The 16,590-nt window shown below is 41.0% G+C and overlaps 1 protein-coding gene across 2 annotated transcripts in view; it reads left to right on the top strand.

Moving 5' to 3' along the window:
- Positions 1 to 16,590, top strand: part of LOC149313225 (serine/threonine-protein phosphatase with EF-hands 2-like) — a 31,855-nt gene that overhangs the window by 2,535 nt on the left and 12,730 nt on the right. The window contains exons 1-7 of one of the 2 annotated variants that reach the window (XM_089526310.1): positions 6,101 to 6,139; positions 6,887 to 7,014; positions 8,252 to 8,309; positions 10,150 to 10,313; positions 10,935 to 11,049; positions 12,653 to 12,699; positions 14,674 to 14,840. In XM_089526310.1, the coding sequence (XP_089382436.1) occupies positions 8,276 to 8,309; positions 10,150 to 10,313; positions 10,935 to 11,049; positions 12,653 to 12,699; positions 14,674 to 14,840 (527 nt within the window). In that variant the 5' untranslated portion in view covers positions 6,101 to 6,139; positions 6,887 to 7,014; positions 8,252 to 8,275. Of the gene's footprint in view, positions 1 to 6,100; positions 6,140 to 6,886; positions 7,015 to 8,251; positions 8,310 to 10,149; positions 10,314 to 10,934; positions 11,050 to 12,652; positions 12,700 to 14,673; positions 14,841 to 16,590 lie in introns of those variants that run through there. The other variant, XM_089526309.1, reaches the window with a different exon arrangement.

The following is a 16,590-nucleotide window of genomic DNA, read 5'->3' as shown; positions in this document are numbered from 1 at the left end:
CCTGGGATTGGTAGTTTGCTGAGGCACTAGAATTCCTTGGGAGAGAATTCTAAATACTTTGGGAAATATGAATCCCAGAATTCTATATGATGGACCCAAAGAAGTTATCAGGTATGAAAGAACTGGTTGTTGAAGAAAGCTGGACTGAGGACAAGAAGGTTTATTTAACCTGTTAATAGTCCCATGATGGAAAACCCAGCATGGTATAGTGGTTTGAGTGTTGGACTGGGACATGGGGAGACCTGGATTCAAATCCTTGCTCGGTCATGGAAACCCACTGGGTGAACTTGGGAAGTCACACTCTCTTAGCCTCAGGAGCAGGCAAGGGCAAACCCACTCTGAACAAATATTGCCAAGAAAGTCTTGTAGTAGCCTTACTTTATGATCACTTTGAGTCAGAAATTACTTAAAGGCACACAACAACATGATGAGTGTGGAAAAGAGCTATGGCAAAGGATCTTACTGAACACTGATTTCCATTTGTTATTCTGCTCCACATTCTGGCCTAAATGGCTATATAAGAGGCTATGACACTATTTGATGATTCCCACTACCCCATTTGATAATGCCCAGTGAGAGGGCAATCATGAATGCCATGCCTTATCTCTCCCTTCCTTGTGAAGTTGACTAGAACTTTACCCCATTAAAAAAGAAAGACGAAATAGAGCAGGAGACTACCAGCTTTCTCCATGTCTCTTCACATGATATTGTAGCACTTCTGTTCTCATCCTGAGGGAGATGATAATCAAACTGGGCCTTTTGCTGTAGTGGAAAAATCTGTTTGACAGAAGGCACACTTTTACAACCATCTTCCTCTGGAAGAAGAATGGAAGTGCTCCAAAGTCTTGGAGAAAGGCATGGAGAAAGCTAGTACTCTCCCGCTCTGTTTCATCTTTCTTCTCTATTGAGATAAGATTCTTCGTCTTGCTGCTTACAGGCAGTTGTTTGGAGTTACATACTCGTGTCTGGAACTCCAAGAGAATAGTTCTGAGTAGATAAAAGCTGAATGGTAAAATTCCTAGATCCTCTAAAGGCACCAGATCCCAGCTTCCTGTCTGGAGGCTAAGCAGGGTCAGTCCTGGTTAATACTTGGATGAAAGACTGCCAACAAATACCAGGTGCTCAACTAAGCAGTGAGGAGAGGAACAGAGGAGGCAGAATCTTACCCTTCCCAGTAAACTCAAAACTGCTGCCCCTCTTAACTTGTGTATTTGCCCTCATTAATAACTTTTGCCACCTTGATCATACTCTGATATTGTTCAACCACATGCATTCCAGTTTTCATTTGTGTAATATTGAAGAGTTTGTTGTTGTTTTTAGCTGTCCTTGAGTCAATCTCGACTCATGGCAACCCTGTGGATGAGACATCTCTAAGACCTCCGCTGCTCCATTGAGGTCTGGTAGATTCAGGCCTGTGACCCTTCTAATTGAGTCTACCCATCTGGCATGTGGCCTTCCTCTCTTTCTACTGCCTTCTACCTTTCCTGGTATTATTGTCTTTTCCAACGATTCATGCCTTCTCATGATGTGGCCAAAAGTACAACAGACTCAATTTAATCATCTTGGCTTCCAGGGATAGTCCAGGCTTGATCTGTTGAAAGATTCATTCTTTTCCATCACCATATCTTAAATGAGATTGAAGGGTGCCATGATATACCACATGGGTAGCAATAGTGTGGCCTCTAACCCTTTTTAAAGCCTCCAAGCTTCCAATGCCCCTACAAAGCCCATGTCTCCATTTTTTCCCAGATATCCCTTCCAAATGTCCCCAAACTCCCAGAAGCCTGCAACAAAGCTAATACTGCATTTGGTGTGTTTTACCTAAACAGCATTTAAAAGTTTTCAAAATACAACAACACAGAGACTTCTTGAGGAATTCAATGTTCTCTGCCAAAGAAGGGTGGATGGCCTCACACTGGATAGAGACAACCTGGATCTCAAAGGAGGTCTTTTTGTGTGTGTTGCTAATAGAGTTTAAATTTTATTTCTTGGACCTAATGACTCCTGTCTCCCAGAGCCCACATGACCAAAAAAGAGGGATGGCCTTTGTCCAGATAGATATCCATCCATATCATCTTAACAGAGATCAACTATAACAACATCTTGACAAATTGTAGGCCTGTCACTCCATCATCATCATTTCCCCCCTCTTTCTCCTGTTTGATTTTTAACACCTTTGCCTGATGAAGAAGCCAGTGGAGCTTCTAAATACTGAAACAGCAATTTCCATCATCTGGTTACACTTTCATGCTAAGTAGCCTGTCTGTTAGCTCTCTTGCATACTCTTTATACATAGAGATTCCTATCACTAATAGAATCCCAAAAACAATAGTCCTGGGATGGGAATTGTTTACAGAAGAGAAAGATCCTCTTTAAATTCCATTTCCCAGGATTCCCTAGGTAACTGTTAGGGGACAAAGGTTTTAGAACAGAACTTTGTTCCCTCTTAAGGTTCTGGCCAATAGAGATTATGCTTTTGCTTTGTATCAAATGTCCCCATTGGATTGCTTCAGACAATGGAATAGTTCAGTATATATTGGGTTGCTAGGTTCCTCAGTTCCAATAGAAAACCTGGAATGCATCAGTGTACCACTAGAATAGATCGATACAGCTGTGGGGTATGGAAAGGAAACAAGGCAGCAAGGATGTGGGTGGAGAACAAAAGTCTTTCAGAGATGCAGTTTCAGAGAAAGGGCTGAGCAAGGATGTTAAGTCCGGTCCTTTCTTAAGTGAGTGATAGGGAGCTCTGTGTAGAGCTCTGAGAAAGGAAACTTGCATATATTGTACACTGGGCCCTTGGTAGCTGCTGGGGGTTGGTTCCTGGACCCTCCGTGGACACCAAAATCCGTGGATGCTCAAGTCCCATGAAATACAATGGCATAGTAAAATGGTATATCTTATAAAAATGGCAAAATCAAGGTTTGCTTTATAGAATGTATATTTTTAAATATATTTTCAGACCATGGATGCTAGAATCTGTGGATAATAAATCTGTGGATATGGAAAGCTGATTGTACAGCAAATGCTTAAACAGGTGTGGATTGATTTCAGATCCCCAGTAATAGTTCTTAACCAAGGGTGTGGTCAGGAGTCCACAAATACTGGCTTGCTTTAATAGCTAGTTCTTCCCAAAGTAGAGAGTTTGAAGGAAAGAAAGGGATTTCTCTCTTTTACTTTGTAGAACAGTCAAGGCAAGAAACAGCAAGACTTTCTGCTTCTGTTTCTCGCCTTCTCTAAACTGCAGCCTGAATAGCTGTGGACTCAAGTTCTCTGGGAAGCACTAACTGGGTTTGGGTGTATGAGAGAGAAAGATGAAGAGAGGCCAGGGTGACCAGATGTCCTAGCTGCAAAGGAGGACAAGGCATTGCAAAATGTAGGACATTTTTAAAAGAGTAAGGCATTCCAAAATAAAAGCTAAAAGCATTCATATAAATATAAATTCATTTCATATGGTTTATTTACAGCTACATTACATATACTGTATTTTATTATGTATGTACTCAACCATATTTCTCTGATGAACTTATCTATGTTAAGATGCCTTGTTGCCTTGCAATATACTTGTAGAACTCTTCTTATTGATGCTCACAATGGCAGATATTTTTGAATTCTTCCTGGACAGAAGCTTGAAATGGAAAAGGAGGATGCCTGGTCACCCTGAGAGGGGCAGATTTCTAATCACAATTGCACCATGTTCTGGGTATAGTAAACAGCACAAGAAGCGCTTGTTGTTTTGCACCTTTTCCAAATTCCAGTGCAAGTAGGAGCCTGTCAAGAGTTGCTGGATGTCCTCACTATAGGAGAAATCTCCTCTGGTGAGCCAGCAGATGGATTTGTGGATGCTTAGTCAGAGCTATTAGCTCTGGTGCAATGTCTGCTTGTAAAAGGATGGTTATAACAGGACCTGGTTGATTCTCTTCTGGTCCTTTGGTTTATACACATCGTAACATCTGGTCTTGATTGTTTAAGAGCCAACATCCTTTCAACATGGTCTCTGTGATCTGCTTTCTCTGAAAACTGTTGAGGAGGACAAGGCTTACACTGAGATGATCCAAAACTGATATGCTCATGAGGTAGTGACTGCATTGTTGTTGTGTGCCTTCAAGTCAGTCAAGTCTCACCTCACCTGAAATACTGTGTCTGGTTCTGGCACCACAATTCAAAACGGATGTTGAGAAGCTGGAGCGTATCCAAAGGAAGACCACCAAAATGGTGAAGGGTCTGGAAACCATGCCTTATGAGGACAGACTTAGGGAGCTGGGATGTTTAGAGAAGAAATGGTTAAGAGGTGATATTTTAGCCCTGTTTAAGTATTTGAAGGGGTGTCTTACTGAGGATGGGGCAAGTTTGTTTTCTTCTGCTTCAGAGAAAAGGACATGGAACAATGAATTCAAGCTACAGGAAACGTAATTCCACCCAAATGTCAGGAGGAACTTCCTGACAGTCAGAGCTGTTTGACAGTAGAATATGCTGCCTTGGAGTGTGGTGGAGTCTCCTTCCTTGGAGATTTTTAAACAGAGGCTGGATGGCCATCTCTCAGGGGTGCTTTGATTGTGATTTGCTGCATGGCAGAATGGGGTTGGACTGGATGGCCCTTGTCATCTCTTCCAACTCTATGATTCTGTGATTCTAAGTCAGTTAGTTGTTGTTTTCAGTCAGCCAAGGAGAACTAATACAAGCAAAATGGAATAGTTCCTTCCTGCTCATCTGACTGTCCCAGCCTGCTTACTAGGACAAAACACACCCAAATCGACAGCTACTTTTGTTGCTTATGTTTATGGTGACCCTAAGACAATTAGCCCTATCACAGGGTTTTCCTGGCAAGATTTGTTCAGATGATGTTCACCTTGGCCTCACCTCTGAGGTTGAGATAGCGTGACTTACCCAAGGTCACCCAGTGGGTTTCTTTCGCAGAGCGGTGCTTTGAATCCTGTTCTCCAGAGTCTTTTAGTCCAATGCTCAAGCCACACTGGCTCTCATGCTGTGGTGATTGCATATCCTCCAGCATTTCACAGATGAAAACTAGACAAGCAGCATAAGAGGGTGGTCAAGATGGCAAAAGTTATTAAGGAGGAAGTGCATAAAAGCTAGGAGAAGCCACAGCAGTTTGCTTTTGCTAGAGGCTACAGGGAAAGGCAAGATTCTGTCCCATCCTCTCTCTTCTCCAAGTTGATTGAGTGGAAATTACTTTTGCACTGTGAACTCAATTTTCAGCAACTGAAGTAAGCTGAGGACAAAGGGGGAAAAGTGGGAGGAGGAGAGAGAAACTGGGACATGTTAAAAGCAGCTGAAAAAGTGGGATGACAGAAGATTAATCAAGACTGTCCCTGCCAAAGCGGGACAAGTTGTTGGGGGAGCAATTGTGTGGTTTCTCAGAGCATCCTGAAACAACTGCCTGGTGGTTTCAGTCAACCAGAGAAAACGAATACACTTGTCCCTCCACATTTGTGGCTTTGACTTTTGCGGATTTGATTATTCATGGATTTTATTACGTTCTCTTTAGGAATATCTAGGTCCTGCAGTGAAACTCTGTGGTCAACCTTAACCAAAAGTTGCACTGTAGGACCTAGAGATTCCTAGAGAGGATGCTCCACTAGGCTTTTGTAGCTCCTCCAGTGCAATTCTATGGTCAGTGTCTGGCAGTTGTTGACCACAGAGTTGCTGGAGGGTCTAGAGATTAGGGACCACCAAACGCAGCGTGCAAACCAGAATCAAGGAACATGAGAGGCACTGCAGACTGGGCCAGCCAGAAAAATCAGCAGTAGCAGAACATGCCACTAACCATCCTGGACATAAAATACTGTTTGACTCAGCAAATGCAAATGGGAAACCATTCAGAGTCAGGGGCTTTCCCAGCAGATAATGACCACCAATTAGCAGACACTCATCCTCTTTTGCATTACCTCCCAGCCTGAGGCCAGCCATCAACACAGAACAATACACATGCAAATCGCCCCTGCATTCCCAGGCTCACACAGTATGTATACACCCAATTTTTCCAGGCAAAGCATTCTCTGGAGATGCCAGCCACAGATGCTGGCGAAATGTCAGGAAGAAACTTTTCTGGAACATGGCCACATAGCCTGAAAAACCCACAAAAAACTAAGGTCTAGAGATTCCTAGAGCAGTGTTCTCTCAGGTAAAAACATAGTGTTTTTGTCATTTATGGTTTTCCTACATTCATGGGGGTCCTTTATCCTTAACCCTAGTGAATATGGATGGATGCGTGTAGTTGAATAGATCCTTCCTGCTTATCTGGCTGGCCCAACCTCTGTGCTAGGACAGAAATCACCCAGATAAACAATTGCTTTCCAATCAGTTTGCTGCTGGTGAGAAACTGCCAGCTCCACAACTGTAAAGGCTGGTACTTTCTGAACTGTTCTTGTCACTTTTTTAAAACATAGGATCTCAAAAAGCCTGCCTACCCATAATGAAGGAGGAACTCATCATCTGAAGGAGACCAGCTTCTTTCTCTTGACATAAGAACTGGAGACTTAGGCTGCATCCACACTGCAGAAACAATCCGGTTTGACACCACTTTAACTGCCACCAATCAATGCTATGAAATTCTGGGAATGATAGTTTGGGTGAGATTATTTCGTCTTCTCTGTCAGAGAGCTCTGGTGCCACAATAAACTACATTTCCTAGAATTCAATAGCATTGAGCCAGGGCAGTTGAAAGTGGGGTCAGATTGGATTATATCTGCAACATGGATGCAGCCTCCATCTCCTAATAATGGGCAGCAAGAAGTGACAGCACTATGTGGGCAACTGCAATGTTAATTTTTGGCATAGATGTCCTATTTTAATACTCTGAAGAGCAAGATGTAAAGTTCTGTTCCCATGACAAGAGATTATATTTTACATCTCTCTTTCTCAATCTCAGCCTTTAAAGCAGCTGTCCTGATCCAAAGATGGTATCGACGCTATGTGGCCCGGATTGAAATACGCCGACGATGCACGTGGCGCATCTTTCAATCCATCGAGTATTCAGGGGAACAGGATCACCTCAAGGTATGGTACCAAAGGAAGAAGGGAAAGAGGAGGTACAGAGGAGGTCTCCCTTAACATCTGAAATATTCCAGAATCCCAAATTTCCCACTGGGGTGGCTAAGATAATGACATCTTTGCTTTTTGATTGTTCAATGTACACAAACTTTGCTTCATGCACAAAATTATTAAAATTATTAAAATTACCTTCAGCTATGTGTATGAGATATAGATGAAACATAAAATGAGTTTCATGTTTAAACATTGCTCCCATCTCCAAAATATCTCATTAAATTTAGACAATATTCCAAAATCTGAAAAATGCCAAAAGCCAAAACACTTTTAGTCCCAAGCATTTTGGATAAGAGAGACTCAGCTTGTACTGGTTGCACAGCTGGTTTTGTTGTTGGCAGTGGTAGAAGGAATCATGCCTTCACAATTCACCTCAGATTTTTAAAGTGGAGAATTTAAGGACGTGGTAAGCTAGAGGCGAGGGGACGATTCCCTGATGTTCAGAAGCGCATCAGGCTTTCACATACGTCTGCTTCCCTCATGTTTTACCATCATTTTACCAGCGTAAGTGCTGGTGTGAAAGTCTTATAAATCTTTAGACTTCCATTCTTCTTTTTTCTCCAGACTAAACAGTTAGTCTGATGAAGAATACTGGAGAATGGAAAAGCTTGCACAGTATTTTGGGATTGTACTTGGTCCAAATAAATGTCTCATCAGCTTTTGGGTTTTGGATTGTGTTAGTTTCTTGCGGATTGATGTAGCTGTCTTCATTTTTGAGAAGGCAGAATGTCTGAATGGTGGTGGTGGTGGGGACAAAAATGGGAGGAAGAACAGAAACATTAGACAATTATAGTGCTCTGATTCCACTTTAAACTGCCATGGTTCCATCCTATGGTTTATAATTTAGGAGGGGAATTTAGAATTCTCAGCCAGAGAGCTCTAGTGCCTCACCAAACTACAAATTCTAGGATTTCATGGGCTGATATAATGACAGATAAAGTGGGATCATAGTGTAATGTGAATGGTCCCCTGGAAAAATGACATGGTTGGTTGGTTGACATACTGAGTGGGTGCACTTTTGCTCATTCCCACTTGCACTTCTGTTACTTACATACATTACATAAACTGTGGCTCTGCAGGACTGAAAGCAAAGGATGAGTTGAAAAGAGAGAGGCTATGGCGGGGAAAGCAGGTACAAGAAATGTGCCCTTCATATGAATTATGACATCCTCCATCTTCTTTCTTGCAGCTCAACAGCTTCTTTGATTATCTCATGGGACAGTTCACACAAAGCGGCCACAAAGACAGTAAGCTTATAGAATTGGGCTATATCATTTATTTCCTAAATCTTCTATGTAGGTTTTTTGCAGCCAGACCACTAGGTGCTTTGAACTCTGTTCATTCTGCACATTGATTCTGTTTGCTCAGTGTGTTTTATGTGCATATTTATATATTTTATATATGCATAGCAACTGGATGAATCATCTTACATTATTTATAGTTGATAGGTATATATAGGTATATAAGGTTTATATAAATGCATGGTGTGTTTGTTACTTAAGAGTCAACAGGTGTCCTTTAAATGCTTTATGTGTCTTTGAGCTGTTCTGTGCTGTATTGTGTCTTCTTCATTGTTCTATGATTTTGAATGTTCAAGATTGTATTTTTGTTTTAGTTTGTAGTGTGAGATACCTTGAGGTTGCATGGAAACTAAGCTGCAGGAGGAACAGTTTAGAAAGCTGAGTATGTTTAGCATGGAGAAAAGAATAAGAGGTGACACAATAGCCAGTTAAATTAAATTAAATATTTGAAGGGATATCACATAGTAGATGGAACTAGCTTGTTTCATGCTTTTCCAGAAACAAGAAGTTTATCCACACTGCAGAATTAAAGCAGTTTGGCACCACTTTAACTTCTATGATTCTATTCTACAGAATCCTGGGATTTGTAGTTTGGTGAGGTATTCAGCCTGGTCTGTCAGAGATCCTCACTAAACTACAAATTCCAGGATTCTGTGGGATGAGTCATGGCAGTTAAAGTGGTCTCAAACTGCTTTAATGCTGCAGTTTGGCTACATCCATGGATACTAACTATTGGATTCAAATTACAAGAAAAGAGATTCTACCTAAATATGAAGAAGAAGAAGAAGAAGAAGAAGAAGAAGAAGAAGAAGAAGAAGAAGAAGAAGAAGAAACAACAACTGTTCAAGAATGGAATGGACTGCCTTGGAGGATGATGAACTCTCCTTCTTAGGCAGCTTTTAAGCAGAGGCTGGATGTGCATCTTTCAGGAGTGCTTTAGTTGTGTATTCCTGCATAGCAGAATGAGGTTGGAATGCATGGCCCTTGGGACCCAGTTCTAAGATTCCTTTCTTCTATGTGATAAGGCGAGCTAGAAATTAATAAATAAATACAAACATCTATTTTACATAATTTATCTTGATCTGTTGGTGGACAGAAAGGTCTGAAACTTTTTTCTGTGGTCACAGGCAATACTGTTCCCTGCTCACATCATTCTAAGACCTATTTCTGATGTATTGTATTGCTTCTAAATTTACTCTGAGCCTTAACATCCAGAATCTCTGGTTTAAAAATGAAGGCGGGAGGGAGAAAGGGAGAAAGCTGAGATCCTCAGGATATTGAAGTCTTTGCTCATTCCCAGTTCCTTTGCATGACCTGATGGATGTGGATCAAGGCATACAAAAACAGATATATATCCCATTCATGCAAAATGGGAAAGAAATACGACTTGACCAAGGAAAAAGGAAATGATAGCTAGTAGTCAAAATGAAAGTGCCTCACCAGTGTTGTCTCTCCAGATGTTTTGGTCTTCAGTCACCCCCACCTAGCATGGCGAATAGTGGAAGCTATAGTAGAAAACATTGTGGAAGGTGTCATACAAAACATCTGGATCTCAGTTTGGCAATATGTCCCCTGTTGAAAATTTTGTAGTCGGCACTTTTCATCAAACCTGGTGTAACGTAGGATCCAAATTAGAGGTGGCCCTCCAGTTGTTGTTGTTGGCTTATATCTCCCATCATTTCTCATCACTGGTTGTGGTGAATGGGACTCACAGGAGTTGCAATTTGGCAGGAACCAAAGGTTATTCGCCCTCAATCCAATCGTTCCATTTTTCTTTCTCTACTAGGAGATTTCCTTAACCGCATATTGTGGGAACCTGAAAACCTGAATGAAAGCAAGCTAGTCTACCAATCTGTCACAGTACCAGACAATTATATGGGGCCCCGTCTTTCCTTTCCCCTCTTCCCTGATGATGCCACTGTCCTACTGGAAGCATTCAAACATAAACAAGTAAGTATTTGGGTAGCAACCATGCTCTTCCCTCTCTCTTTTTGGGACATTTTATTGAAACTAAACAGAATGTAGAGGGAAACTCTTCAAGCTGCTAAAATTCTGCAGTCAGAATATTTTCATTACATAATTAGCTAAACATGTTTAGGTAATGTGTGAATCCCTATTACAAGATCATTAGTCAGAATGGAGAAGAGACCATTACTGAATGTCTCCAAATTAGTTCTTAACCTCTTTTTAAGTCTGTATATTGTAATTCCTGTCATATCAGGTGCACTGCACTATTTTGTCTTGTGCTATGATACAAGTGAGGCGGTATGGGGTAGTGATTTGAATGTTGGATGATGTCTCTGGAGGCCAGGGTTCAATTCCCAGCTTGGCCATGAAACCTACTGGATGACCATGGGCAAGTCACGTGCTCTTAGCTTCAGGGGAAGGCCATGACAAACCTCCTCTGAACAACTCTCTTTTATTTCTTTAAATAAATATATTATAAAATAAAAATACAATAAAACAGATTTATAGTTTCTGCAGAAGGATGCTTGGAATTATAGGTTAAGTGCAAGGAGAAACGTCTTGTCTCTGATGGCCTTCAGTAACTTTTTCTCTTTTTCCCAGTAGCAGCTTCATGCTCACTATGTCTTAAGACTCTTCCATGAGGCCCAAAAGCATCTGTCCCAGCTACCAAATATCACCCACATCTCTACTTGTTACAGTGAGGAGATCACTGTCTGTGGTAAGCACTCTTCTCACACTTCATTAACACCTTTGGGGCAAATGTTATTCTCAAGCAGGGATGGGAATCATAGAGCCCTCCTGATGTTGTTAGATTGTAACTACCATCAGCCCTAGCCAGCATAGCTTTAGCCAGCATACTAAAAGTTGCACTCTTACAACATCTGGAAAAAGAGCCAGCGTGGCGTGGAGTTTTGAGCATTGGACTATGACTCTGGGGATCAAGATTCAAATCCTTGCTCAGCCATGGAAACCCACTGGGTGACCTTGGGCAGGTCACACTCTCTCAGCTTCAGAGGATGGCAATGGCAACCCCCCCCCCCTTGAAGAAATTTGCCAGGAAAACACCATGATAGGTTCCTCTTAGGATTACCATAAGTAAAAAATGACTGGGAGGCACACAACAATAACAACAACTTTTGGATGACTGCACTTTTCTGCTTTACAGAATAGCATAACTCACCCCATCCTAATCCGAGTGCATCCCTTACATATATTTATGGTTTGAGACAGGCAGATCTCATCCTCAGGACCCATTTTGTACTTTGTTGTGTGCCTTCAAGTTATTTCTGACTTATGGAGACCCTAAACTGACCCTATCACAGGGTTTCTGTGTCAAGGTTTGTTCAGAGAGAGTCTGCCATTGTCTTCCTCTGAGGCTGAGAGAGTGTGATATGCCCAAGGCCACTCAGTGGGTTTCGATGGCCAAGCAGGGATTTGAACTCTGGTCTCCAGAGTTGTATTCCAACGCTCAATACTCAGACTACCACATCATGCTAGTTCGCCTATGGGTTTACAAATCAGAGCAAAATCTAAAATGGTGGTACAGAAGACAAAGCCAAACATCTACTGAATCATATAAGCCAGGGGTTCTTCAGAAGTTTGGACTTCACCTCCCAGAATCCTTACCACTTTGATGCGTGGTAAGATGAATGGGACTTTATTCACCAGTTCCACCCATGATGACAATTTCTAAGGAATTGGGGGGGGGGGGGGTCTGAAATCCAGAACATCTGGAAAGTTAAATGTTCCCATCCTCTTCCACAAGCTCTTCTTCTTCCTTATCCTTTTATATCCTCCCTTTCCTTGGCGTATTCAAGGCCAACTTCCTTCCCACTTCATCCTCACAACAGTCTTGTGAGGTTGGTCAGACTGAGAGAGAGAATGGCTCAGGTTGACCCAACAGAGTTTCATGTCTCCCTTGGATCTCCCTAGTATCACTCTAGGAGGACAAATATCTGAGTATTACTCAAGTATTTATTTAGCTGTGTTTGTTTCAGGAGCTCTGGCAGAATGGTTGCAAGCTGTTTTTTTATCTGTCCTTTGGGGCCAGTAATAAAGTTTGGTCAGAATGGTCTATTTGAAGAAAAACTATTCCAGCAATTTTGACACGCCCCTGTAAATTATCAGAGAATAAATAATAATAGAGTTTATTTATAATTCCCCTTCACCCAATAAACATGCATTTTTGGAGGAGGAAGTATAACTAAGAGCACACTTATTTCTGACCTACACACACTTGTAATCATGGGGGAGCCTGGTGCCATGACACCCATGAAGGAGAAGATCTCACCTACCTAATTTTTTCTTCCTTCTTTTATTAGGAGACATACATGGCCAGTTAGCTGACTTGTTTCTGATATTTCATAAGGTATGTGTAATGCAAATACAATTCTAAACCCTTAATTCTGAAAGCAGAATAGCACCACAAATAGCACTTTGCCATCCTTCCATTTGCAAATGAAAAATTTTCTGCTCCATTAGACTTTTAGAAATTGAATGCCAGGTCTTTTCAAAGTGTGCTGTTTTGCTGAACATAGTAGATCATAATGTTTTAATAGATTTGATTTAATCGGCTTTAATGTCTGTGGGTAACTTAATTGCATTTTAAGAATAACTTCTTCTCTTTTTAGGCTTTAAGTATAATCTTTGTTGCTGTTGTTGTGTGCCTTCACATAATTTCTGACTTATGGCGACCCTAAGGCAACCCTATCATGGCCTTATTTGTGACAAGTTTCTACAGAGGGGTTTGCCATTGCCATCTTATGAGGCTGAGAGTGTGTGATTTGTCTAAGGACACTCAGTAGGTTTCCATGGCTGAGCAGAGATTTTGAACCCTGGTCTCCAGAGATGTAGTCCAACACTCAAACCACTACATCATGCTGGCTCTAGTAGCCTTGCAAGTGTTTTAATTTCATATGTTTTACCATTACTGGAAGAATGGATGATCATAATCATGATCATGATGATGTGAGTGAATCAGCAAGTGCACATGAAGCCAGTCAAGAAAGATATTGTAGAAAATGAGTGTCACATCCCATTGCTGCTATAAGAGCTGAGGCCGCATTGGTGAGTGAGTTTTAGGTGCTGAACAAGCCGAGTAATGAATGCTGGACCTTTGTGGAATGAATAGACTTGCAGAAACCAGGAAGATAGCAAGCTAGGAAAAATGGGAAACTGTATTTGAAGGACTGTAACTCCCTATGTGAATCTATGTGAGCTCTAAAGTTGTCAGGAGGGGGACTTCTCTCTGTCCCCCCCATTCCCATACTCATTTGGCGGGATCTAGGGAAAGGTCCTTCTTAGTGGCTGGTCCCAAACTTTGAAACTCCCTCCCTTAGGGATGTAGGATGACTCCCTCCTGTTGACAGATGAAGATTTTCCTATACTGTCTGACTTTTATGAATTGATGGCCAGGGGCTTTTAGTGGTGTGGTGTTTGGGTGACATTTTTATTTTGTCTCATAATGAATTTGAAATGTTTTTGACTCAATAGATTGTGTAACATACATATAATAGATGTTTTTGCATGTTTTCAGTCTAGTTTAAATAACTTGTAGGCCACTTTGAGTCCTGTTATTGGGGGGAAAGGTGGGATTTAAATGAATAAAATAAAAATAATAATAGGAAACTGTTTTTATACTGATTCAGACCATTGTCCATCTAGCTCAGTATAGTCATTTTCAGCTAGCAGTAGCTCTCAAGGATTTCCAAAAGGATTCTTTCTTTGACCTGGCTGAAGATATTTCCTGGCCATTCCTCATCATACAAAAGCAGGATGTTATAGCGCTGTCCAGAAAGGTAGCATTCGTTTTTCTGCAGAATCCATGTACTCCCCTTGTTGTTATTATGTGTCTTCAAGACATTTGAATCTTCAGATCAGTTTAATCTGCTTTTTAGAGACAAAATAAAAATGTCAACCAAACAGCACTGATAGTTTCAGCTATCTTTATCACAAGGCTCAGATGCCAGCCTCAAACTAATTCTGTGATAACTTGGGTCAGGCTGTATTATAAAGAGTCACTGTACAATAAGTGGCATTAGGATGCTTTGCAGAATAAAACATCATTATATATTCATCACAATTATTGTTATGTGCCTTCAAGTTGACTCTATCCTATGGTGACCCTATCATAGGTTTTTTCTTGGCAAGATTCATTCAGAGGGCGTTTGCTTGCTCTATGGCTGAGATAATATGATTTGCACAGTCATCTGCTTGGTTTTCATGGCTCAATAGGGATTGAAACTCTTGGCTCCCAAAATTCTAGTCTAGCATTCAAACCACTACACCAAGCTGCTTTCTGAACTCATCATTGTTTTTTATGATGTTCCCTCCTTTTGTACAGAATGGCCTTCCTGCGCCACAGAAGACGTATGTCTTCAACGGTGACTTTGTGGACAGAGGCAAATGTTCCATGGAGGTCCTGATCATACTTTTTGTCTTCCTCTTGATTTATCCGAAGGCGGTCCACCTAAATCGGGGAAACCATGAGGACTATATGGTCAATTTACGGTATTGGAGTCAAAACACATTTCAAGATACATTTTGTACTTTCATTATTTCTTTCTGAATACATTTATGAGATGCCTATCAACTCAGTGTCTCAAGGCATGTACATACAGTTAAAAAACAAAACAGTCGTGCACAGAGAGTGCATAGTGGTGCATAGAGGAGTGGGGAAGGGAGATTTAATTGTGGTTGTTCAGTGGGAAAATGAAGGAGAAAATATGTTTATAATCAAAAGACACAGGTATATTTAATTTAGGTGAGGGGAGAATTGATAATAATAAATAGTTAAAGGCTATTCAGAAAGCATATTAATTATTTTAAATGAAATTTTAGAAATGAAGCATTAAAAGTTCCTTTATAGAATAATACAAGTCAGTAACTATTGTTGAGAAGATTGGAAGTCATTTTTATATCTCCCCCCCCCCCCCGCCCCCGTTTTTCAGTTCGCTCTCTTTGTATCTTGTCATTCTTTCTCTCTCTGTTCCCCCTGATTTTTCTTATTGATAATGCTGTGTTTTGCATATCTGGAAACCATAATAAAATTTATCTTAAAAAACCCCAAAACAAAACAGTAATGTGATAAATCTACAAAATTCTGAAATAAATGGTCAAATACTGGGTACAGAATCAGCAGAAATATAATGTCAAGACAATATAATTAAAAGCTGCATGATATGATAAAACACAGAGGAAAAAGAGATTAAAAAAAAAGTTATTATAGGAGCTCAAACTATATGTTTGTTATAGGTCCAAAACACACTGCAGAAATAATCCCATTTGAGACTGCTTTAACTGTTCTGGCTCACTGCTAGGGAACCCTAGGAATTGTAGTTTATTGGGGCAGAGAAGACTGACTGTCTCACAAAACACAGTTCCTAGGATTCCCTAGCATGGAGCCAGGGCAGTTAAAGTGGTCTCAACCAGGATTATTTCTGCAGTGTGTTTTGGACCCTAGAGATAAAAACATATGACTAGAATCCTGTATGGCAGTTATGAATGTGTAACCTTGAATTACACAGTCATGACTGTTATGTATTCCTGAGTTTAGGGGCTACATAGGGACCATGAAAGTCCCCCAATATGTACTTACAGGTCAACAGCTGCTGTGGTCAACGGGAATCTGTTTACCCGTTGCTGCCATTCCCAAACACACACACACACACACACATACATGAGGAGGAATTGTGACAGGGACCTTGTTTCCGCCTGTTGCACCAATGATCGTTTATGGGAGAAGGTGGCAACATAGGTCAGTTGCTTCTCAAGAGACAGGAGAACAGACTCTCATTGATCGCAGTGGCTGCTTCCCAGTAAGTGGGGATTTCGGGGTCTCAGGCCAGGATTCAATGCATAGCACCATAATTATTGTGTCTAGGCATACGTAAATCCCATATAGGATTTTGGCTGAGGTTTAAGAGATCTAGGATGGAGGAATGTCTGCTTTAGAGTCCTACTTTGAGCTCCTCCTATCATCATCATCATCATCATTTATTTATTTATAAAGCACTGTAGAATTATAGAGTGCTGTAGTATCTGCCATTTTGGACAGATGTGACAGATATATCACTTTTGGTCGCCTTTTAGGCTGTTTGGGGCATGGTTGACTGTGGTGGGGCGAGAAGACCTGCCCCTGGAATAGCATTGTACAACCATGCAAAATGTTGGTTTTTAAAATGTTTATGAGGTGTTTTTTCAGCTAAAAAATAAGAGGGGTACACTGTGGTGCCACATGATACCCACTCTGCACTAGAAT

This window comes from Sceloporus occidentalis, unplaced genomic scaffold (genome assembly GCF_023333645.1).
Source record: "Sceloporus occidentalis isolate IW3139 unplaced genomic scaffold, rSceOcc1.0.p SCAF_5, whole genome shotgun sequence".
Classification (NCBI taxonomy): Eukaryota; Metazoa; Chordata; class Lepidosauria; order Squamata; family Phrynosomatidae; genus Sceloporus; species Sceloporus occidentalis.
This window is presented reverse-complemented; position numbering and strand designations above follow the sequence as displayed.